Below are 25,657 nucleotides of genomic sequence, written 5' to 3'. Positions count from 1 at the left end.
CTCCACGCTGAGAGGTGCCTCCATACAACACCTATAGGGCAATTTCCTTTCAATCCTAGGACTTTAGGATTCCTTTTGCTATAACCAGGTTGCAGTTATCAGTTGTAAGGAAAAGACTGATGCTAAAGCTTCAAGACAATACAGCTGTTGTCAGAAGCCATTTGTGAAATTATGGCTGTTAACACTAGTAGAAGGTGTAGTTCTAATTCAAATTAAAAATGGATGTACTTCAATTTTCCACATTCTCTTATACCAGCCTTCCTCAGCCTTGAATCTTCCAGATGCATTGGGACTACAACTCCTAAAATTCCCAAGCAGCATGGCAAGTGTGCTGGCTGAAGATACTGCAAGTTGATGCCACACATCTAAAGGTCATCGGGTTGAGAATAGCAAATCTAAAAAATACTTCCAGAAGCCTCTGCTGCATGGAGTATAAATAGGAATCACACACTTCTGAGTGGGGGCAGATATAATTAACACTTTCTACTAGACTGGATCTAACTGCAAATCTTTCAGGAGATGCATCCATGGCTACAGTTGCCCTTATCCTCCCTGCCTGCCTCATCTCTTAGTGATCTCACTGCCTAGTGCTGTTTCCTTGGTAGGCGGAAGAAAAAAGTTGACTTAACTCTGCTTTACATTCCAAACAGTTTTCTCAGTCCCAGAGAATGATGCTCTTTGGTGGTGGTTAAGCAATCCAGGAGCAAGATACTTCTCTGTGGTTGCAAAGAAATCAGTCCTGCTTACATCCCGTCATGGAACATAAACACAGTTGCCAGAGAAAGCAGTGAAGGGCATGTGTGCCAGTTGGCTGTGCATCACCCCACACAACCTGCAACCACCTCTCATAGATCCACCCTGTCTGTAACCCACTCTGAATTGCCAATCTGCTTTTCCAATATAAAGCAAGTTACTGTTCTTTAAAATGAAGTATTAATGCTTGAAATAGGCCAAAAGAACACAAGGACATTGCAGGGAATATAACACCACATGCAACAGTGGGACTTGCTCTAGCAATCCCAGTAATGATTGATGGCAAAACATAACCACAATTTAAGTTACCCTCGTGAGACTAACACTTGTGCCATACTTGTAAAATACTCTCCAAGAATTAAAAAGCAAAAGAGATTCCTCATCCCACCCCACTTTCAAAAGTTTTCCACTGTGAGATGTTTGTCGTCATAGGAAGACAGAACAAGTTTCCCAACCAGAGATGTGCAATTTAAAAGTGTTGTCTGGAACAGACATCTCATGCCGCTGGAGAAGATAGGTTTGGAGGGAAGATAATTATTCCTTGGAAATTGTCGATTAAAAGTGCAAATATCCATCTGGACAACAGTCACGGTCTGTTGCTTATAGTTGCCAAATGAACATCGTCCAGAAGGCATGACCAGTAAAATAGAATGCTTTCAGAATATGCTCTCCTTTGGCTTCTGTTATTTCCAGTACCACATAGCAACAGTTGGTCTCTCCAGTCCAAAGTGCAGAGCCATGAGCCAATATTGTTCTATTCCCATATTAGAAGATCAATGGAAAATACTATATGCATTAGGGGGAACTCAACAGGGAGTCATGTTGTTCACACCTTAATGGAACCCTTCCCCCAAAGCTACTCTATTATTAGTTTGGGGGCCTTGGATGTGAGTTGTGATGACTTCTTGATTCCAAGCTTTCCTGGCTGAACAGCAGCGGAGCAACATCCATTGGAGGTGCAACCAAAGGAGGAATCATGATGCAGCTGTCACTCCCTGTCAAAGAGCCATACCACCCAGAATTTTGAGGAGTAGCCAAGCTGAAAAATACAAAATGGAAATTTGTGAGAGGAAGACAAAGATCACATTAGAAAACACCAGTTCCAAAAAGTCAGGTCAGCATAACACAACCTTCTCCAACCTAAGCATCCTCCAAATGTGGATTTCAGTGCCCCAAATTCCCACAAACAGCATGGCTATTGGGGGAGGATGCTCATGTTGGAGAAGACTGTCTTAATACAATATAGGTAGTCCTGGCTTAACGACCATTTGTTTAGCGACGGTTCAGACTTACGTATGACAGCAGTGAAAAAACGACTTACGGACTCACACTTATAACTGGGGCAGCATCCCGCAGTCATGTGCACTATTTCCTGCCTTCCCAGCCAGCTTCCAGCAAGCAAAATCAATGGGGAACCACGTGGTTCGCTTAACGACCATGTGGTTTGCTTAACGATCACCACAAAAAAGGTGGTAAAACCGGGTTGGATTTGCTTAATGACCACATCGCTTAGCAGCCAAAATTCCAGTCCCAATTGTGGTTGTTAAGGAAGGACTACCTGTATCTGGCTAATTTGAACATTACCATTTATGGCTATCTGCCAATTTTAGGGAAAAAGTGCAATTAAGGAACATGTTTTTTCAGCAAAGGTACCTAATTGATATAGTACATCTATATACATCTATATACTGTAGAAGGCTACCAGGAACTGCTGTTCCTGAAGGAGCACTGAAAAACAATTCTGGACACTAATTAGGGAAGTACAAAGTGGATTCAGCAGCTTCAGCGTGATGTTCTCCAACAGTGAGAGAGGCACGCCAAATAAAACACTGTGCAAGGAGAGGCAGATTGTGAGAGCTTCCTGCCTTCCCCTCCGTGAATGGATGCAAACAATCATCACTCCCCAGGTTTGAAGTTACAGAGCTTTCATGTGTTGCTTTTGAAGGCATCTGGTTGACCCCCTGGAAGAAATCAGATGCTGATAAGTGAACTTTGGGCTGATCCAGCAGGGCCTTTCTCATGTTTATTCATTATTTTTAAACTGCATTTTTATCATCTCAGAATGGATATTTTTATTACCTATGCAGAACAAGCAGGTGTTTATACAGAGATTACAATAGGGCTTAGGCAAGAACATTGGCAGTGTAAAGGCCTGAGATATCATTGTGACCAAGAGCCTGAGCAGTTAAACCTGGGATTCATAACTTTTCTTACTGGTTTGCTGCCTGGAAAACAAATCACGATTGCTTCTGCCCCAGATCTGCATGTAGTGATAGTACTGGCCTATTAGAAGACAGTTGCAAATATATAGATCATTAGATCTCTCTTGATGTGCAATAGATTAAGAAGATTTTTGACTCCTGATTATTTAATCATAGCAGCACAAAACCATACCCTTTTATACTGTTGAAATGAAGAATTGTGGGGAGTGAAACAAGCTGTTTGATTACAATGGTCAAAATGCATTTCGGAGCATAGAATCTTTCATCCTAAGTATACTACTTTTACATCAGGCTCCAAATGATGAATCTTCAGCTGAAATAGATGTTCCACAAGCATCAAATTTTTCCTTCTTTATTCTAAGCCAGTTTCTCAACCTTGGCAAATTTAAGATGGGTGGACTTCAACTCCCAGAATTGGAGAATTCTGGGAGTTGAAGTCCACCCAACTTAAACTTGCCAAGGTTGAGAAACACTGCTTTAAGCTACATTTCCCTTCTCTTAGAGAATCAAGTTACCTTCCTCCACCAAGCCTTGGGAGATCATCATCACTGTCATATCGTCTTGGATTGTCAAAGAAGTAGGCCCGTGAACTGTAACTGTGGCTGTTGATCATTCCAGCAGGTGCCTGTTGGGATTAAGAGTGATATTTAGGCAAACAAAAACAGAGGTGAAGAACACAGGAAAACATTTGCCCTGGGGGGGGGGGGTCAATCTGGGAAGGAAAAATATGCTAGTTCTCTACCTTTTCCAAAATCAAGATATACAGATGTACTACGTATTATTTTTTAAAAATGTAATTACCTTTGTTTTTATAGCATTTGTAATGAGCTATTCCAGTCTAATGAATGAAGGAGCTATCAGCTCCTCTGTAGTAGATGGGTACAGAGTCTTTATAACAAGAGAGGGGAGGCAAAAGTGAAAGGAAGCTGCTGAAAACAACTACTGGTGCATGAAACAATCTTGTGCAAGGCAATTAAGCAAAGTATGGCACATGACAACAGCACATGCTCCTGCTAAGCTAAGTAATGAACAAAATTCCAATTATAGTCTTCAGATCAAGTAACTAAAATAGCTGCCATCCCATTTTCTAGACTATATTCTCCAGGGGCCTGCAAGAGCTATAGCTGAATTATACATTTTAATGTAAGAGAAGGGGGAAGTTATTAAATAAATAGCAGTCATATGAACTGCACAGAATTAATGCAATTCAAGTCAAGTCAAAATTGGTTTTGCCATAGCTTAACAGTTTTTTTTTTCCTGGTCCTGTTCATTTTTGAAATATGCCCCCCCCCCCCCCCGCTTTGTCTCTCAAAAGTTAAGATAAAGGATGCTACACAACCTTAGCAGCTTTAAGATATGGAGTTCAACTCCCAGAATTCCCCAGCCAGCATGCAAGTTGAAAAACACTGTTATACAGTGAAGAGAGAAAAGTTTGCAAACCCTTAGAAGTACTCATAATGCTGAAGTACTGAGACCAACAATGTGATTCAAGCTTAATCTATGAATAGTGTTTCTGGTTCAGCAACACAGGAAACAGCATGCTTTCTGTTGCCATTATTGAATGCACTGAGCCAATGTTCACTGACTGTCAAAAAAAAGTATGTGAACTTGAGATACAGTAACTGGTGGTACTTCCTTGGGCAGCAGTGACCTCAACCAAACATTTATCTTATCTGTTGATCTGTTCCACATAAGGGCTTAAAGGTATTTGGCCCTGGTCTTCTTTACAGAACTAATTCAAAACAATGGTCTTTGGGGGCTCTCTGCATGAACTGCTTGAAGTTTTGAATTGGCTTGTAAGGTCAGAGCTTTGACTGTAAAATTTCTTCTACTTTGGCTGTTCTGTTGTAGATTTACTTCTTTGTTTAGAATCATTGCCATGCTGCATGACTCACATTTGTTTCAGCTTCAGCTTATGAATAGATACATTCTCCTATAGAATTTGCTTTGGTGTGTGTATCTGCCTTTAAGTCAGCCCTGACTTTGGGGGACTCCATAAACAAGTCCATGCAATTTTCCTGGCAACTTTTTTCAGAAGCAGCTTGATAGTACCTTCTTCCTAGGGTTGAGAGAGAGCGACTGACCCCATAGTCATCCAGCAGAACTAGAACTCCCAGTCTCCACTTTTTAACCCAGTGCCTTTAACCACTACACCAAATCGGCTCTGTAGAATTTGCTAGTAAACATAATTTGCTGGTGAATTCATTGTTCCTTTAATGATTGCAATCTGCCTGGGTCCTGAAGCTGCAAAGGAGTCCCAAACCATGATACTTTCATCACTATACTTCACAACTGGGATAAGGCACTTTTGCCAGAACACAGTGTATCATTTTCTCCAAACAAAGTATTTTGTTTAAGTTTCTTCTCCTACTTCCACAAGACATTGTTTCAATAACCTGCTGGATCATGCAGGTAGACCTAGGTAAATTTGGGATGGGTAGCAATGTGCTTTCTGGAGAGCCATCACTTCCTCCTTGGTATCTTTCCATTCATACCATCCTTGCTTATGGTAGACTCATGAAAATTGACATCAGACAATGCAAGAGTAGCCTGCAGATCCTTTGTCATTTCACTGGGATCCTTTGCAATCTCCCAGAGTACTATACTCTTTGCCCTTGGGATGATCTTCATTCAGTGATAACTTTGGAAAGAGATGATAGAGTTGCATTTTCTCTATTTGTACACTATCTGGCTGACCATGGACTGATGAAGGCCAAAGTCTTCATCAGTAGTTTTGTAGCCCTTTCCAGCCTCACAAGCATCAACAATCCTTTTTTGGAGGTTCACAGAACTCTTTTGATGGAGGCATAATTTATTTCCACAAACCTGTCTTAGGAAAGCGGAATCTAATGGTGTCTGCCAATTGTGGGGTTTTTTTTAAAATAGGAGACAATCCTTCAAGTTCACATCTGATTGGAACCTCTGATTCAACTTACCCCCTTAAGATTGCTAATTATCTTAGGGTTTCACATAGTTTTCCAACAAAGGCAGGGAATATTGGATTAATAAAGGCATGACAGTACTTTGTTTTGGGTGTTGTTTGTCCAAAAGCTTTTTATTAATAGGACCTACATGAAGCTCAGATCTCACAGATTACAAGTAGGATTAAAGGTAATCCTAAAGGCTTCACAGACTTTCTCCCAGCACTTTGTAGGGTGCAGTATCCCAAATTGTTTTAATGACTAACCTCCCTTTGTGAAAGCCACAAGATCTTTTTTCTTCCAATATCACATCATAACCCCATTGTGCATTAACATACCAGCAATGTGTCAAATCAACTCTATGATGCCAGAAAGATGGCACAGTCTCCCCCCTCCTCCCCAAGAGCTAATGAGCAATATCCTTGGGCAGAGTTTTTTATATAAAGCGGTCTTCTGTTCATGCATCAACTTGGGCTGTTCTCTTTTGCCTCCCCCAAAGAAACATTTTCATTGTGTTTTAATTCCCATATTTTCCCTCCAAAACGTTGAGCATTTGCTTATTTTGAAAGAGTAACAGTTGATCCCAATCCAGCATACCAAATTCTGGGCCAACCTCTGTGCTCGGAAGAAGAGTACCACAAATACGGTTGGGACGAACTCCCAGAGAAAAAGCACCACACCAAAGACCACATACTCCTCACCGTTAACTTCTTTCCCTTGAAGCTGTAGAAACAGGACATGGACACACGTTCAGAGAAAAATGACTAAACCAAACAAGATAGAGTGTTTTAAAGTGCTCTTTATGGAACTGCCCTCAAAGACTGCAGCTGGAACAGCAGCCTACCTCCCACCATAAACTATTTTTTAAAGCAAAAGCTGCCTATAGCTAGTATATATCCATATGGTCATTTATATATATTATACAATAAAAACAAATGAAAGTAGCAAGCCCTATAAATTCTCTCACACATATTCTGAACTATAATTTACAGACAAGTCTAGTATATTAGCTTTCAGTTGTGTTTCAGGCTCAAAGGATTGGATCTAATCTTAAATCCTAAGAGACATGTGGTCAATTGACTTCATTTTTTTTAAAATGTGGGATCTTTCAGCTGAGCCCCTTCTTTCCATTCTGGGAATAGCCTCACAATCCACAGGCAAAGTTTGGTGTTAGAGGGCCTCTATTTTAATTTTTGGCATGTTAAAAGGACAATCTGGGGTAGTGGGCAACACAACAAAGACTACCTAATGGAATCAACAGAAACCAAGAAAGAATGCTTAGGATGCTTCAGATCCTCTTGCTAAGGCATAATGTGATTGGTTTGGTTTTGGCCTGATATGATATGTGAATCCAAGCCACTGTTGTTAATAAACTGTAATTCATGGTTTAGTATTGGGTAAATTCAATTGCTATGGCTTAGTCTGATGTATAAACCCAGCCACAGAATAACAATAGCAGTACTGGACCAGATCTGATGATAGTTAACCAGATAACCATGAAAAAGCTCCAAAGCAGCGTATTTTCCTTGCTGCTGTTCCCAGTGACTGGTAATCAAATACAAATGGTCTTGATCATATTTATTTATTTCTCAAATCTATACTACTGCCCATCTCCCCCCAAAGAGGGACTCTGAGTGGTTTACAATAAATTAGTTAAAAATTACAAACAGTAATCATAATAAAACATAATACAATACAATACAATATAAAAATGAAAATAGAGGATAAAAAACCAGATGGCTACAAAAGATTGCAAATACAGGGGGAGCACTCCAAGGTGTCATCCATCCCCAAGAATGACTACCCCCTTCCCCACCAGGCACGGCGGCAGAGCCAGGTCTTCAGGGACTTCTGGAAGTTCAGAAGGGATGGGGCTAGCCTGACCTCCGGTGGTAGAATGTTCCAAAGGGCAGGTGCCACTGCAGAGAAGGCCCGCTTCCTGGACCCCGCCAACCAGAGCTCTTTAATTGATGGGGTCCGTAGCATGCCCTCTCTGCGTGATCAGGTGGGATGGGTTGATGTGATGGGGATGAGACGGTCCCTCAGGTAACCGTCAGTTAAAGTTATATGCACGTGTGTAGATAGATCGATAGACACACACCATAGAGCAATTTTGACCTGTAGCCTTTGACGGCCTTATTCTTTGTGGATGGATTGGGCAGTTCTAGATAAAGCAGCTTCATTAGGTCATGTGCAGGTTACTTTCCAACATATATAGATCTCATGGGTGCTTTTCCCAACTGCCTCCCACCTTAGTGCCTCTTCCCAATTGCTGTTTACTGGAGGCACACACAAGGAAAAGGGTGGACAATATTAGATCTTTCTCTATTTCTATGGAAGTGTGAAAAGCTTGATTACCTTATCTGAAAGGTTATCCCAACCATAGTTGAAAGGACTGGGTGCATGGTCTGGAGTGATCACCACTGCCACCAAATTATAGAAAGCTCTTGATGAGTGTAAGAGGATGACAACAGAACCCACAAGGAGAGCTTGGCAGAGAGATGTGCCCTAGTTTTAAAAGAATATACACACAGAAGTATTAAATACAATAAGTTGACAAAGAGATCTTTAAGAGGTTCTGTTAGCTGGAGTAAACACTACCCAAAGAAAGCCCTGAGTAGTTCTTTTAGGTAGAATAAACTGTGCATGAGAGATCTGATCCAATACAGCTACACAGGACCAGATGTGGTGTAAAAGGCACCTCTTGCTTCATTAGCTTTAAGCATCCAAAAATATATTTGTTAGCACAAAGGAAGGACAGACACTGAAAACTTATTAGCTCAATTCACTAGTAAGCCAACACAAAAGTAATCCTATAGCCAGCCTGAATAAAGAACAAGGAATAGGAGGAGTACCACATGTACTAGATGGGCTCCAGGGCCTTGCCCTATCTTTTAATACTTAGAAGAGTAATGTAATGGTTAAGGTATCAGACCCCATTCAACTATGGAGTTCACTAGGTGGTTTGGGCAGTGACCACCCAGAAGATAATCCTTGTGAGATAAAATAAGTAGAAAGCCCATGTGCACCACTCTAAGCTTCCAGAGGAAAAATAGTATATAACAATAATAAATTACATCCATGCTCAATGAACATTACTTCTCTAACTCTGCCATCTGTACCTTCTCCAAATATTCTTCCCTTAAGTTCTGAGCATTCTCCCTCACTGCTTCTCATGACTCGTATGAGATGTCTCCAGGCTTCCACCAAATTCTTCTCCTTTGTGAGGCCCCTGACTTAATTGAGGCCCTCATTTCCAACTAAGGCATGCAGTCACACTTATTTACAACTCCCCCCCACATCTTGCTCCTCCTGCCACCTCTTCCAACACCTAAAATGTAGGCATCAACCCCTTTGAAGGTAGAGACCTCCTGCTCAGTCTTATCTATGCTTGCTAATCCATGCCATATTTTCAACAATCATTTTACTGATTTCCTATCAGTGACATGCTTCTTTTACAATCAGAACTCAAGTCTGAGAGACGACTATATGGCTATGGTGCTATGGAACAGTCATAATTATTTTGCAGATGGAACGTAATGCCATCAACAGAGTTTTTCTATTAAAAAAAAACGTGAGGATTTCTGGGGGAGATAATCATGGCTGAGTGAAAAGAGGAGGTTAGCTCTTCTTCTACTACTAGGCACCGAGGTCCAAGTTCACAGCCCTGTTTGGCCATTATCTTATCACTTAGCAGAAGCTCCTCCAGAACTTACTTCTTAACTGCAAAATGGGAAACACTGAAATCAACTACACAGGGCCTTGGTGAGGATAAATTATAAAATCATTCTGTTCATTAAAGAATAAAGCAAACTACTGTAATATCAATGAGAAGAGTGCAGTAATTCTCTTTTGTGGAAATGGTTACTTAGAACGGGCAAACACATTGAAAAATCTATGTCTTTACAGGATAAGTGGCCGACTGTAAATACATGGATTATCAGCCTTCTCTTCCCTCCAGAGAAAAATGTTATGCTGGCTATGTTTTCAAGACACTTACTGTGAAGTTCCAGAAACTAACTACCATATTCTGGATGAGGATGTATGTCCCCTGCAAAAGCAGCTTGCAGTCTAGGTGTGCTGCCTAACCTGATGTTCTTCTGGATTTTCAAATGGCAACGGGGACAAGGACTGCATTTGCATAACTATACCCATTGTGCCAACTTTGGCTGTTTCCAAGGTGTTTGGACTTGGAACTAGGTACATGTCAGTTTGACTAATGCAATGAATTCTATGTGGGGCCACCCATGATGAGCATCCAGAAGCTTGCATTAATGCGAAACTGGAAGCTACACCGTTAATTGGTTCATGATACCAGAAGCATGTTATATCCATTCTGAAGACTAGATTACCAATTTTTTTTCCAGTAATTTAAAGGTTTTACATGGTTTGGGGCCTAGCTATAACTGCTGATCTCAGTATGAATATTTCTGGGCATTAAGGTCAATAGGAGAGGCCTTAACTTTTTCAAAACTATTTGCCGGGTACACAGGAGGGCACTTTCTTCTGCATTGTTCAAAAGTTATAGAATGCACTTCATCAAGAGTGGTTTGGCCCTCTCCTGAGTTGACTTCCAGGGGAGGTATGGCAAACTGTCATGGAGCTGATGACCATGGCAAAGACCAAGGAACCAGTGAGTGGACTGGTTCCATTGAACCTCTCCAGATAAGAAGAGGATAGGAAATTGCCCACATGTGCTCTGGATGGCTGCTCCTGGTGAGGAGACCCCAGGACAGTGGTTTTCTGCAGGTTTGAGTACCAGGTGATGACAAGATTAGCCATCTTGCTTGTAACTGCAGTGGAGCCTTTTAAAGGACACTAAGTTTGCAAACCTCACTTTCTAATCACTTTCAGAAATTGCCTATTAACCATCTTAAAGCTATTAGAGACCTTCGGAATGACAAGTCTGAAAAGTCTTCATCAGATGAGTTTATCTTCAACTCTGAACAGAAGAAAAATTAATTATAAGCTTAAGAACTTAAAGAATTTGAAATAAACAGCAAAAAGCTAAATAAGATTTTGATCTAAGAAAGTTATAAATGGATTAAGGGTCCAGATAAATTTAGAATATTGACTTTTACTATGAGATTTTGGAGTTAAAAAATAAACAGCTTCTTCTGGGAAACAGTTATTTTGCCTACCCTGTTATTGTAAGTCATAACAAAGATAAGTGATGATTTATAAACTGGACACTGTTTAGAATCTTTAGATTCTAAGATTCTAAGCAGAAGAAAATACAAGCCTGTTCCTGATGTCACTCCATTATTGGGACTTGCAAATGACACAAAATGTTATAACATCAGAAATATTAAAGGTCTTTGAAGAATGGAGCCAGAAATAAGTAACTACAATACCAACACTGTCAGTAATGATGTCTGCTTCTATGGATAGACTGTCCAAGAGATGTTAGTGAAGGAATGACAGATGTGGAACAGATGTTATCTGACAAGCTAGAGAAAGTACCAAAAGTGGAAATACAAATGACAGGCCAAGAGAGTGATTTGGAAAAGGACAATTTGCTGGACATACAAAAGAAACTGGCTGAAGTTTTAAAAGGTAAAAGGGAAATTCAAACAATAAACCAAGAGAATGACCTGGAAAATATTTCATTACTGGATCTACAAAAGAGGCTTGTTAAATCCTTGAAGAAATCTGTGTAATGGGATAAAGAAGAATTGAAGAGAAATCAAATCCTAAAACAATCTTTGATTAAAGATTGTTAGAAGTACAAGGAAGGAATATAAAATTGGTTTATTTGGTCAAGGTCAATAAGACTTTTTTTTTTTGCAAAGTTCTGGCAACCCTTTATGGACTTTTTGCTGACCCCAGGATTGAAAAGTTGATGTTTTATGGATTTGCTTATAGATAAGGGATGGGATATGGGATGAAGAGGTATCTCTTAGTCACCTTCTTGGGGGTGAAGAGTTACTGAATTTGTTTATACTTGTTGTGATGAAGGTTGGAAGTCACTTTATATATTTTTCTTTTTCTTTATTGTATTCTTTATATTTTTGCTGCACTTTTTATTTTTTCTCTTCATTTTCTCTAAGTTTAGTTTGTATTAGTTTGTATTATTATAATTAAAATTCTTAATAAAAATCATATTAAAACAAAGAGAGTGGTTTCGCCCTGACTCTTTGTGTTTTCAGGAAACAAGTCAACACGGCATTCTTCAATGAGGCCTTTTTGATTTGAATTAGTTGGAATTGCATTTTAAAACTATTTTGAGAAAGTTTATTTGTTCTATTGTTAGCTGCCTATAGAAAGTAGTGTGGTGAAGGCAAGGATTGTTTGCAAAGCTGCAGACGTATAGAACAGATAAAGTTGGTGTAAACTAGGCTTAGCTATGTTCTTTTTAAAAATCTTTATGTTATTAATTTCATTTACTAGAATTTCTTACTCTTTTTCTGCATTCTGCCTAACTTTACTTACCCTCAAAGCCTGTGGGCAAAAATATGGCATTAAATCACACTAAATAATAGACACTAAGCCCAGCAAGGCCTAATGCACAGGATTATACTTTTAGCTTCTTTATCAACTTCCACGTTTGATTCCAGTTGCATAGTCTAAGAGTCATCTTTCTGACATAAGACTCGTAATACTGAGCAATATTCTGCTATCACTGATCCAATCTGGGAACAGTCCTCCTACAGGTAATCCTTGACTTACGATCATTCGTTTAGCGACCATTCAAAGTTATGACAGCGCTGGAGAAAGTGACTTATGACCTGTCCTTGCACTTACGACCATCACAGCTTCTCTGTGGTCACATGATCAAAATTCAGGTGCTTTGCAACCAGCTTTCACTTATGACAGTTGCAGTGTTCTGGGGTCATGTGATTGCCATTTGCAACCTTCCCAGCTGGCTTCCAACAAACAAAGTCAATGGGGGAAGCTGGATTTGCTTAATGATCACGGTGATTCACTTATCAACCACAGTAATTCACTTAACGATTGTGACAAAAAAGGTTGTAAAATCTATCATGACTCACTTAACCACCACCTTGCTTAGCAACGGAAGTTCCAGTCCCAGTTGTGGTAGTAAGTCGAGGATTACCTGTACCTAGAATGAACTGCAGTTGCTCATTAGACTTCAGCAGAAGACTGAAGAATTCCAGATACTCATCACTGGCTTTCCAAGCACCAGGCTCCTAATCCATGATAATGAAGATGCTAAGAAGCAGGACAACTCTTCTTTTTAGAAAACTTTCCTGCTTAGCAGAGTTAATTCACAGTTAGTTGATGCCTTCTGATTGTACAAAGACCTGCGTCAGCATCGTTTGCCACTTCGTGTTTATGCAAATGAAATAATTCTTTCCAAACAAGCAGAATTTGCACTCGTCATATGCATTACCTATATCTGTTACAGTGAAAATATCTGACAATTCATTTCCCACAAATAGGGAGTGCTACCAAAAGAATACAGAAAACAGCAACTACAATGAACATGGCATGTGTAAACACAAGTTCCACCACCATGCCCAAGTTATGGAGCCTCTGTCTTAGGCAGTATTTGTAAACATTTGGTTGAAGCAGGAGAATATTTGTAGGCAAATTTCTATAAGGCTAGCAAATGTGATATATTTTGGCTGAGTACAAGCTCTCCAAGGGAGAAACTGTGTAAAGAGACAACAGATAGCAAGGAGCAAGAATGTTACAGCAACGTTAAAAGTACAGTAGAAGACAAAGCTAAGTAGCTGTGGAAGAGTAGATATAATAGTATTGTAACCAGCTGTATTTTTTCCCAGAATGGACCATTCTGCTTCCCACTAGACCAGTGTTTCTCAACCTTGGCAACTTTAAGATGTATGGACTTCAACTCCCAGAACTCCCCAGGCAGCATGGCTGGCTGGGGAATTCTGAGAGTTGAAATCCACGCATGTTAAAGTTGCCAAGGTTGAGAAACACTGCAGTATACTGTCCTTTTCCCTTTTCCCCACTAAGTAAACATGCAGTATCCTAAGTCCCCCTTAAGCTGCATTGGAACATTATCCCCCAATCCAGGGGTGTCTCCAGGGTCAAAAACATCAAGATAGGTGCTGCAACCATGCAATCAAAGCCCTGCGCAGACACACACACAGAGACACAAGATTTCTTTCATCATTCCAGTGGGTTGGCTTTGCCCATAAGCCAATTGTGTATCTGGAATGAGCATTCTTCAAAAATTATTCCGCAAAACCTTTTTTTAAAACGCATTAACCTTAAAGTTCATTAATCCCTTCCCACTTTATAGGAATTTTCTTCCCTAATTGTTAAAAAGGTTTACATGCTGCCTCTAAGGCATAAAGAGCATAGAATTTCTTCTCAGAGGCTTTTAGAAGCAATAGGAAAAGCAATCATTTGATACTTGATCTCCCAGTGAAAGCAGCAGATATACTTTAACCCAGCTGTTAGTAATCTTAGTCTACTAGGAATATTAGGAGTTTTAAAAGAATTTAAAAGTTGCCCACATATTCAAGCTACTTTGAAAATGGAATACAACATCTTCATACATGTCCCCTGAAAACTATTTTATTCAGTGTCTGAAATATGATCAGGGTTTTAGATATATTTTTTTAGATTTTTAAAATCCCAACTTTATTATTTTTATAAATAACTCAAGATGGGGAACGTACCTAATACTCCTTCCTCCTATTTTCCCACAACCACCACCCTGTCAGGTGAGTTGGGCTGAGAGAGAGGGACTGGCCCAAGGTCACCCAGCCGGCTTTCATGCCTAAGGTGGGACTAGAACTCACAGACGCCTGGTTTCTAGCCTGGTGCCTTCACCACTAGACCAAATTGGCTCTCTCAGAATCTGGCAGGTTTTAATACAGAAACATGCACTGCTTCCTCCTTACCTTGGACTCGAGGTAAACGTTGGCTGAAGACACTTTGGACAGTTTGCACATGCAGCAAGCTAACAAGATGGCGGAAAGAATGAAAAGACTATCATTGATCAGGGCCTGGGCAAAAACTGTCCACCTTAGTTGATCATCTGGAACATTATCCTGTACCAATAACGCGCACGTCAAGTTCGCAAAGATGAAGAGAAGGCTGATGAATACAGACCCCATGTACAAGAAAGTCCTGGAAAGAAAGAAAAAGGAAAGGGAAGTTGGTGTTCAGCACAGCCTTTCTTTTCCATCAGCTTTCCTAATCGTTTTCTTTTGGGTTAATTTTCATATCTGAGCTATGCTGTCCTCATACAAAGAATACCCATGTTCGAGATACATTTTTTTCATGTAAGACGAAACACACCTCTTCCCATTCCCAATGTGTATCCACATCAATCTGCAGGTGAGCACCATTTGCTTAATCTGCTCCTTAGCCAGGTCCTGCTGTTAGAAGTAAATCCAGAGCATGTTTGCTGTGAAAGCCGAGTTCTTGGCTGAAGTGATATAATCAGATTTATTTTTAAACCTATTTTATGCAAGCAACTTTGAGCTATTGTAGAATGTTATAAAGCAATTAGGAATACTAGGTTCCATGGAATACTTTGCTATGCATTAATTTGAAGCATCCAATTCAACATTTGGCTTGGTACAGGAATGCAAATGAAAGTACCCGACAGATAGTGATGCAGCTTCTGCTTGAGCACATTGGGCTCATCAATTCATTATGGGCATCTTTAAAAATATGTTGATTAATCTGTTACACTATATATTACATTAAGGTGAAACTTACTTGTATTTGTTGAACTCAGCTGCACACTTGACTTTGAAGATAACCTTTAAAAAAATAAAATGCTTTACTTAAAAAAATCATATATTGCACAGGTTCAAAAGTTGCAATGGATCATAAACATTTTAATTGTATGTAAGCACAAATACAGAATTTTTCTATCAGAACCCCAAAAAGGGTATGTGGAAAAGATGCCACGGTTTGCAGCCTACTGGCTATCAGTGGGAATTCAGAACTCAGAGATCTCCCTAATGTTTGCTTTCATTATGGTCTATCTATCTAAAACATTCGTATACTATGAATGTTTCTTCGGCAGTTTTAAAAAATGTCAAAATGCATAAATAAATGGAACATTTACTTATTTATTCAATTTAGAAGGCTGCCCAATTCTTGACAGAGTACAACATTAAAAGCAGATTAAAAACAACAATTAACAAGAAATGATAGTGACACAGAAGAACCAAAGTACCTCTACATAGGCAGGAATACTCTAAGGGACCCACTGTCCAAATCAGTCCAGGACGTTGCAAAACACCAGGTTTTAAGTACTTTTAAAAATAAGGCAAAATGTAAAATATTGACAGGTGAGCGTGCATACACTTATACATTATCTGTAAACAGTACAATCATATCCAGTTGAGTGCCTACACTGAATCAAGTAGACTTAATTCTAAGTACACATGTATAGATTTGAGTAATAGTGCAATCCTATTCCTGTCTATACTATCATAAACTCCAATATAAGAGCACAGCTTAAAAACAAAGAACGTAAATGTGATTCCTTCTTCGTTCCTAAAGTTTAATACCACTTCTACAAGACTGTCTCAGGGAAGTGGGAATCCATAGTGAACCATCTCTGAATCTAGATGTTGCAACTGACTGTGACATACACTTGCAGTTAAAATGGGTCACGGCTTAAAAAAAACAAAAAACCACCTTTTATTTTACCTGTGGTAAAAACATTCACTTGTGCAAAACAAAACAGAACACTTTTGCCAGCCAATTCATAAAGAGCAGTTTGTGGTTTCTAAATTAAGATCTTAAAAATATTTTTTCCATATGACTATTTCAAGCCTCACTTTCCTGGAATATGCAACCTCTCAAATGGATCTACAGAATTATTAAACAATAAAAAGGGATCCAATTAAAGCTACTGTAGATCAATAAGTAAGAATGTATTGCTCTGTATGTATGCTGCAGCCTCTGCTCCATTAATTCATCTGGAGCACTATGTTGTAAAATCCATTATTCCAATTTAAACATTTGAGGTGAAAAAATGTAATTGAAATAGAACAGCTAACTTCTATTCTATTACTCTCCATGTCAGGATCCTCAGAATAACTCAAGACAATTTAAGGGAATGCCGTTTCTGTGCTGATTTTTCTTCATAACCTTTTCTTAACTACCCACATTCTAGCTGTGGTGCAATGCTTCCCATATTTTGGAAATACTTCCAGGATAGTCCTTTGGTGGAAGACAAATATTGACCTATCAACTATATCTGCTTATTTAAAGTATTTTTTATCATGCTTTTCTACTGCACAAAGCAAATGATTCTTCTGTGTACTAACATTGTTTGGTTACAGAGGAAGTTGGCTTTAGAACACTGAACCTATCCTATATGATGCAGAAGGGATTTGCCACTAATGTCTGTGAGCTTCACTTTTGTAGCTTAAGAAAGAAAATTAGGAAACCTAAAGCTGCAGGGCCAAGATCCAGCAAAAGATGGAAATGGTGGTATCCAACACTGATGAAAAACTATTTCAGGTACTTTGGTAGGAGGAAAAATGTTTTAAAAACAGGATGCACGCACAAATACACATAATTTGATTTGGATACAGCTATCTAATTAAACACAGCTTAAAAACAAAGAATATAAATGTGATTCTTTTTTCATTCCTAAAGTTTAATGCCACTTCTATATGACTGTCTCAGGGAAGTGGGAATCCATACAGTGAACCATCTCTGAATCTAGATGTTGCAGAGCCTTCACCAGATTGTGGTGGAATCACTCTTTTGGGGCAGACAGAGAGGAGAAGAATGCAAACTTTTATTTAACTGTGGCAAACACAGTTGGGTAGAACATGTATACTGACTGACTATGTGCCACCAAGTCTGTGGCAACTCTTAGCAACCACATAGATTATCTCCATAATGATCTGCTCCTAACAGGGTCTTTCAGGTCTTCCAAGGGTGCACTCATCAGAACTGTAACTGAGTCCATCCACTTTGCTGTTGGTTGTCCTCTTAGAACATATATACTTGTAAGAAGGAACACACAGAACTTAGAACATATATAGTAAGAGGGAAAAATGAACTTCCCAACATTTCCCTTAACTTTGCAGTTACTGACCTGGAAAAGGAACTCAGTGGAACTTACTTACTGGTGGGTCACCTATCCTTTTCTCCATCAGCCATAGTTTGTTAAAGAGAATCAGATGTTTTTATATGACACAAGTAGTCCTCGACTTACAACCGTTCTTTTAATAACTGTCTGAAGTTATGATGGCCTCGGAATGGGTGTTTTACGGCCTGTAGGGCACTTCTGAGCATCTCAAAACATCGCACCATGCCCCCGTGGTCACATGATCTAATTTTGGGTGCTTGGCAGCTGGCTCTCATTTATGACTGGTTGCAGCATCCTGAGATCACGTGATCACAATTTGCAATGTTTTTTGCGTTTTTCCAGCAAAAAAAGGCCATTGGGGAAGCTGGATACGCTTTACAACCATGGTGATTTGCTTAACGGCCACCATAAAAATTTTCATAAAATCAGGTCTGGTCACCTGGTGACTTGACTTACAACTGCAATGACTTATGATGGAAATTCCAGTCCCAATTGTGGTTGTAAGTCAAGGACTACCTGTAAAGACATAACACCCACCATACCAAGATAGTACTGTGGCTTCAATTTTATATGATTGTATCTATACACCCCAAGTTGATAGACTAGTAATTCCCAGTTTACTACTCCATGTTTTACTAAGGGGATGGTATGTAACCCTCAGAAATTATGTACTGAACAGAAGTTTTAAAAAAAAGCTTTCTGAAGATCTTGCAAATATTTTGTTTTCTTGCTATTTTGTTTAAAAGTTAAACATTTGTGAGAGTTAGGATTCCATTCTGGCTCTTTATCAGACACAGCAGCAACCTGTGGATGTGTGGACTCAGAGGAGGCAAGAAGGTGGCAGAGAAAGCAGATCTGCAAGCAGAACCTTAGTGTGCGAGGAAGTACCACCTGACCAAGCCTATCAATGTGAAGAAGCTTCCTTGTTGTCCTGGTTTTTCTGCTGGCAGGTCCTTCTTTCCATGAAAAGTTGGAAGTAGCACCTAGGCTGATTCTCCAATTGACATCCCTAGTTCAAAGCTCACTGAAGACTTGAGTGTTTGCACAAGATTGCTTCAAGAAACGTCAAGTCTTATTTGGGCAGTTCTCAATTCATTCCACCCTGATCATGGTGAGGGCAAGTTATAAAAAAAAAAGTTCCTACTTGATAGTCCCCTCCATGATAAGGCCTCCATGTATAAGGTTCATACTTTGAACCTAATGACATAAAGGAGGCTCTCCACTTCAGCCGATCCCCTCAAGATGTGACCAGAACTGGGCTGAGCACATGGGTGGGAATTGACATCCACCCCATCTATATACTGCTCTTAATTGCAAAAGGGGTACATTCACATTGGGGCTGGGGAGAGTGACTGAAAACCTGCACAGAATTCTGAATGTTGACATAAACCAGGTATGGCTTGTATACAAATGAATTAAACCACTACAGACTAAACTAAACTTCTAGGCCAAGCAGAAGAGCCACAAATATTGGTATATTGTTAGTCAATACTGTTGACTAAGAAGGAGAAATCTGGCTTAGATAATTTGTTCAAAAGAAACGGCCAGTGCTGTCTCTATTATCAAGAAGGCCTTCATCTTGTAATCCAAATGGCCATTCCCAGTTCTAGCGGGAGAGCAAAATACTGATTTGGGGTCCACATTTTCTTTTCTCTGTGTTTGTTGAACTTAGTCCCAACAACATCCTCATGGGCCAGGCACTCTTCACTTCAAAGTTGTGGGCTGGAAAATGTTCCACTTCAGGCACATTGGATAGTTTCAAAGATGTATGATGTTTTATTGCCCAACATGTTCCCAACATTCCAAAAAAAATAATTTTCCCTACACATCAGAATGTTTAGTTTCTTTGAATACTCTGCTCAAACCTCATCAAATCGACTAGTTTTCCTCCCCAACAAATAACATAGTCCAAATACTTGCACAGGCTATGGATATTCAATATGGTATTTTTCATTTTCCAATTCAAAATATTTCAAAAACCCACATCTCTGCTTGAATGTCCCTGCGTAGAAAACTTTCCTCCTCTTTGTTTTGCCCCATTCACACCAGGAATATCCTTTACTCCGTTATAGGGTTTGCACACTGTCACAAGGGCTGTGACCAGCCGAACAAAGTAAATGAAAACAAGACGTCATAGCTTAGCATGATGTGTGAACCCAATCCATTTGTGAAACACTTTCCTTTGTATGCACACATGCTTTCTGCCACACACATATAAGAAATCATATAAAGTATATTTCATCTCAAAGACGCAGAAGAGTATATACAGAACATATATTTTAGAAAAGGTGGCACGAGAGAGAAGAGGAATCTGAACTCAGCAAAGCTTTCTGCACCAGTCTCTTTCTTCTGATCTGTAATAGTCTATTAAAAAAAAATGCACAGGTGAGTTCAAGTGGTAGCTTTTATTTAATTCTCCAGCAAAGGTACTGCCTTTCCTAGCTGAGACTTTTTTGAGCTTGGTATCTCTAATCTGTAAAATTATTGCTGTTAAACTACTGCATCTTCATGCACAGCTCCCAACTATACTTTATATGCATTGAAGAAACTTACCCAAGGTATAGTTGTTGACTTTGCATACATTTTATTGGGTTGGAATAGCAGCATAGCTCGATTGGTGACTCCACTGTAAATGGTTCAGCAGGCACTGAAATAACCTATCACGATTCTGTTGAGCTTGATTTGTCGCCAACCATGTTGGCTTTGGATTAATCTGACCCAATCTTCCATATCCTGGAAATTGCAATATTATTGGCTATGCACTATTAGGTATATCCCTTAATATGTTTTAGAATCTGCGGTTAGAATTTTCAATCAGTAATAATTCAAGAGTGAATTTACTTTTATATGCAAAAATATATGCTCAAGGGGATGGGTATAGAAGTTCATTGAGGGAGATTTTGCTCAAGGCCCCCATTTGATCTCAATCCACAGTATTCTGGATTACAGCAGATCTTGCAAGCTGAATCAGTTTCTTCCTCATACACAAAACTGATTTAAGAAAGTTGTCAATTTATCCTAAATTATTACTCACCATCTATTTCACTGATTTAGTCAGATCCCATTCTACCCTACATTCTTGGGATTCAAGTTACACTGAGATTTATCAAACATTATCATGGCTTACTATTGTCTCTCCATAATACCTGCTCACTCTCTCTAACCTTAAGAAGCTGATTTGGAGTGCAGCCATTCCCCAGCCTGGTACCCTGCATATCAGACAAACCACAAGTTCCATCATTCTTTGCTAGCACAATAAACATAGGTTGGTCCAGAAGATCATCATAGACCATTAAAGCTCTACTATTTCCAAGCGGGCTAGCTCTTAATAGGGAACAAATAGTTCTAGGTTTCCATAATTTTTTTTTCTCTGAAAGACGACGACATGGGCTGCCTCCCTTGAAGGAAAGAACAAATTGTATTGCATTGTTGTTGTTTTTTAAGCAATCAACCAACACAGGAGAGCTGTCTCTGTATTATAGCTGCTTATACTACTCATATTTTGTCTGTTCATTGCAAGGGCCCATTTAGAAAAAGGGGCAATAAAATAGGGGTGCTTCAGGTTTCAGAAGCTATTTGTCTCCTTGAGTTTATTTCACATACATGCCACCCCAGAGTTGGGGTAGAAGACCCGCAACCCCAGGGCTGTATGTGGCCCCTTTCCCTTTTTGTGACCCTTGGAACTGCCATTCATTGTGCCAGCTGAAAAGTGATTGCACAGTTTACAGTTTCCCTGTGTTTATTAGTGCAAAACAGCACTAAGCCTTCGAATACCCAATTTAAAACAAAAACCTCCTCAATTCCAATTCCACCCACATGTGAGATGTCAGCCAGTTTGAGCTCCCTGTCCTCCCAAAAATGTTAAGGCTTGCTCACAAAACAAACATTTTCATGGCAAGAACAGCAGCTCTCTTGAGCTCATCATGTGAACACCCCTGAGTCTCTGAGAGAATGAAGTCATTGTTGAGACCGCCTCCTAAGTGACAATACAGTTTTGCAGTGCAAGGGGAAAGGATGGGCTGCAGGTTTGTTCAAGAAGTGACAATTTCCCAATAACTGGAGAAAATGCAATGTAAAGATGATACACGCCATTGCTAGAAAAAGTTTATCTAGACCATTCACCAGAAGTGCATAATTGAAACCAAACAGGCTGCAATTTCAGGTATTTTGCTTGGAAGTAAACCATCCACTTTCTATGGGAAGATGCATCCAAGGAAGTGGACTGAAGCGCTTCAAAGCTTATGGTACAATCACTATTATCTTTCTAAGACATCAAAAGATTCTTCGATGTTAATGCATAAGTATGCAATGTAAGACACTAAAAGGCCATCCAAACCTCGCTGCAGCTGTAAAGATTTGGATATTGCTTTGTTTCAATAGATGAGTATACAGGAAGCTAAAAAACAAACATGACACTAAGGATTTGAAAACAGCTGATCAGCAAGACTCAAGAGGAGGGGGGCTTGGAAATTAATCCAGCAGCCTCACACACAAAGATCATACCAACATTTCAGATGTGACCCATTCAGGTTAAAAGATGCCAGAACTACCATGCTGCAGATGCTACCTTCTGCAGCAAAAGAGGAAGGGGGGGGGGAGCCCAGTCTTTTTTAAAATAGTATTTTAAGAAAGGCAGCAACAATAGGAGGTGGAGAAGAAAGCCCAAAGCAATGACGTAATGGCTGTCAGCCGTCCCTATCCCAGCTGAGCAACCTAGGCTGTTGCTATTCGCGTTCGCTTCACTCTTAAAGAAATACTGATCTACGGTTTCTGAAGAAGTAACCGCATTAACTGTGCTGCATCCAGAGCAGCGAAGGATCCTGTGCACTTTCAGGGCAACAAGCCATTTGTTACACCGCAAGACTCTCGTTACAGATACTGTATGCCGACCCCGGCTTTGCACCGTAGCGCGGTTTTGCTCGCCTCGTTACGAGCTCAAGCGAAGGTTCCCAGAAGCTCGTTGGCTTGTTTGTTCCTTCAGGCAGTAGGCGGAGGGAGGGCAAGGAAACCATCGAAAGGCTTTTTTTGCAGACGCACCAGAATGTGGTAAACATGAGACAAACAGCGGAGAAAAAGCAACATGCAGGAGAATGGGAGGCGTGCCCCGCTCGCCGCCGCTCCTGGTGCCCGTTGTTTACAGCATCCCGGAGACAAATAGTTTAAAAAAGAGCCGGCGCCGGCAAGGTTCAGCTGGCCACTTACCTCGGCGAAGTAGAGGTTGAGGAGGCAGTTGGTGGCGAAGAGCAGGCAGACCGGGAAGCAGAAGAGCAACCAGTGTGGGAACGGCTGGAGCCGGAGCTCTACGGCTCGGATGGAGGTCTGCAGGTAGAAGGAGAAGAGGACGGTGCGCAGCGCTGCCCAGAGCAGGCAGAGGAAGAGGCACACGGTGCGGTAGCTGAGCCTCTTCTCTCGGTAGTAGAACAGCAGCCAGAGCTGCAGGTAAGTGAAGAGGAAGAGGCCAGCGTAGAGGAGCGTGTATAGGACGCTGAGCCCCAACTCCAGAGCGGGGAAGGGAGCAATAGAATCAGACCCACCAAGTCCCGTCGCTCCTGGCCTGACCATAGCGGAGGCGGAGCGTGTGTGCAAAAATGAGATAAAGTGCAATTTCAGGGCCGCGGGGGGACGTCCCGGCTCGCTCTTGCAGGACGATCAGAGAGCCATGCAAGTCACCCGGGGGGGCCCGCCGCCCTCCCTTTGTCCTCCGCTGGCTCGCCACCCGCCTGCCTCTCTGCAGCGCCGGCTCCCTCTTCCCAAACCAACTCTTGCTCCCGAGAAACAATCAGCTGAGAGCCCGGAGGATTTGAGGCGTTCGCTCCGGGCCACGCGCCGCTTTCCATTGGCCACCGCGGAGCCCCACCCACCGGGCGTCCAACCGCCGACCCCGTTGGCTGCGCGACCCAGTCATTCAGCAGAGAAGGCTCCGCCTCTTCTCTCCCCCTCCCGCCTTCCCTTGCTCCACCGGATTTTCTAATCTGGAGTTTAGATTGGTGTCAACCACCCGTGCGCCGCGCTCCCTCCCCCATCCGGTTCGCTTCTTTTAATGCCCGCTCCTCCGCTCTGGCTTTGCTTTGCATTTGCCTGCTGGATCGGCGGTGGGAGAGGCCTACGCCTGAGCTACTGGTCGCTGGAGAGGATTTTGTAACACCGTTTTCATAAACTGCGTTCCCCCTGTTTCTCCTGGATGTTTGGGCTGCAGGACTATTGCTTGTAGCGTTTTGCAAATGCAGTCGCCGTTTTCCTTAAGTTCCTTCGTTTCTATCCAGCGCAGCGGGATTCCTGCGAATTGACTGGAAGGGAATCGCCTCCTGTCTTGAGTACAATTTTCAACCCGGGCCCCATACGATGGTCTCCCTGCTTGTTAGACGGCTGTGGTTTTGTTTAATTATATTCTTGTCGCTAAACTAGTGCTGCTCGGGTTTGGAAAGATTGGAGGTTAGAGTACGTACAGGTTTTCCCATCATATCCTTTTGCGATTGATTGATTATGTGCCGTCAAGTCGTTTTCGACTCCTAAAACACTAGTATTTAAGAACTGTATTTACAGTCTATTTTAAAGTTACTGGATCACGGGAGTGCAGTGATGAAGAGTGCCCCTTCAGAACGTCACAACCCTCTAGAAGTGAATTGATGGAGTCTGAAGTCTAGGCCGAGAAAACGCATCTGTATCTGAATTCGGGTGAGAATGGAAATGGAGTTCTCAAAACACCACTGATGTGGGGAGCTTGGCAGTGGGAAATTCCCCAGGAATATTGAGTGGCAGCTGGCAGCTTGGACTCCAGTGAGGACAGACACAGGGAGTGAAATGTCAGGTGAGTTCTTTTGATTTCTGTTTTGTTGTGATAGCTCTGAGCAGTAATATCTACAGTAAGGGTGTATAACAGAGTCCCCCTGTTTGTGGGGAGATGGGTGGTGATAGAAATTTGAATAATAAATAAATATATTAATAATATTAATGATTAAACTTGTATGCCACCTGACTCTCAGTGACTCTGGCAGCACACAACAATGAAAGAAATTACAATCAAATTAATAACAGATGAAGATAAAAATGGCAAGGGTGACAGACTGGATGGATTGAAGCAAGGTGCCTCACTCTCCCTCGCAGAAGGCCTGGGTGAAGAGCCAGGTCTTCATGACTCTTCTAAACAACAGCAGAGTGGGGGCCATCTGGATCTTGGGGAACCTCGTTCCAGAGGGCAGGCACTGCTACAGAGAATATTATTATGGCCAAAATCATAAACATGTGTACTAGGAAATAAATGCTGTCATGTTCTGGAGGGTGAAGATAAATTAGACGTTTTTCCCAATTGTCAGTGGGACAAAATGCCTCAAAGATTGTGAACTTCGATGGGTTTTGAGATCGAATGTCTGAAGTGTTGCCTGTCTTGAAGGCTACCTCAAGAACATGTCAAGCACTCTTCACAAAATGGTTGCCATGGAGGAGCTCTCCATCACCCCGTTTAGCTCTCAGATTGGATGGCATTAGGGTGCATCCTATCTTTCTTTTTTCCCAAGACAGGTGGTCAAACTTCAAAGCATAACCCAGGGTTACAGCTATCCACCATACTTGGCTAGTAAAGTTTACAAGGCCAATGTGGAGCCAAGAATCTCTGGAAGTTGATGCTTTGCTTTGTAACACACAAGCTTCCCACTTTATTTTTTATTTTTTAACATTTCAATTTTAAAAAGGGGTGAATTCAGGCACCAAAGGGTGAATCCTTCAGTGGCTAGGTGGAAAGCCTACACACCATG

At 40.9% G+C, this 25,657-nt stretch overlaps 3 protein-coding genes across 5 annotated transcripts in view; 1 reads left to right on the top strand and 2 right to left on the bottom strand.

The window, feature by feature from the left end:
* PTGER2 (prostaglandin E receptor 2) overlaps positions 1 to 25,657 on the bottom strand; it is a 449,149-nt gene that overhangs the window by 337,575 nt on the left and 85,917 nt on the right. The gene's annotated exons all lie outside the window — the stretch shown is intronic.
* Positions 95 to 23,646, bottom strand: GPR137C (G protein-coupled receptor 137C). Its single transcript, XM_063290531.1, has 7 exons — positions 23,109 to 23,646; positions 15,563 to 15,606; positions 14,737 to 14,965; positions 8,255 to 8,404; positions 6,494 to 6,619; positions 3,491 to 3,600; positions 95 to 1,792 (listed from the first exon to the last, which is right to left on the bottom strand). Exons 1-7 carry the CDS (start codon positions 23,466 to 23,468, stop codon positions 1,621 to 1,623), a joined length of 1,191 nt encoding a protein of 396 aa, XP_063146601.1. The 5' UTR covers positions 23,469 to 23,646; the 3' UTR covers positions 95 to 1,620.
* Positions 23,909 to 25,657, top strand: part of TXNDC16 (thioredoxin domain containing 16) — a 44,138-nt gene continuing 42,389 nt past the window's right edge. For 2 of the 3 annotated variants that reach the window (XM_063290530.1, XM_063290529.1), the window contains exon 1: positions 23,913 to 24,714. The gene's annotated coding sequence lies outside the window, so the exon portion shown is untranslated. Of the gene's footprint in view, positions 24,715 to 25,657 lie in introns of all 3 variants that reach the window. The other variant, XR_010066945.1, reaches the window with a different exon arrangement.

This window comes from Candoia aspera, chromosome 1, assembly GCF_035149785.1.
Source record: "Candoia aspera isolate rCanAsp1 chromosome 1, rCanAsp1.hap2, whole genome shotgun sequence".
Taxonomy (NCBI): Eukaryota; Metazoa; Chordata; class Lepidosauria; order Squamata; family Boidae; genus Candoia; species Candoia aspera.
The sequence above is the reverse complement of the archived record's forward strand: the minus strand, read 5'-3'. Positions and strand labels throughout refer to the sequence as shown.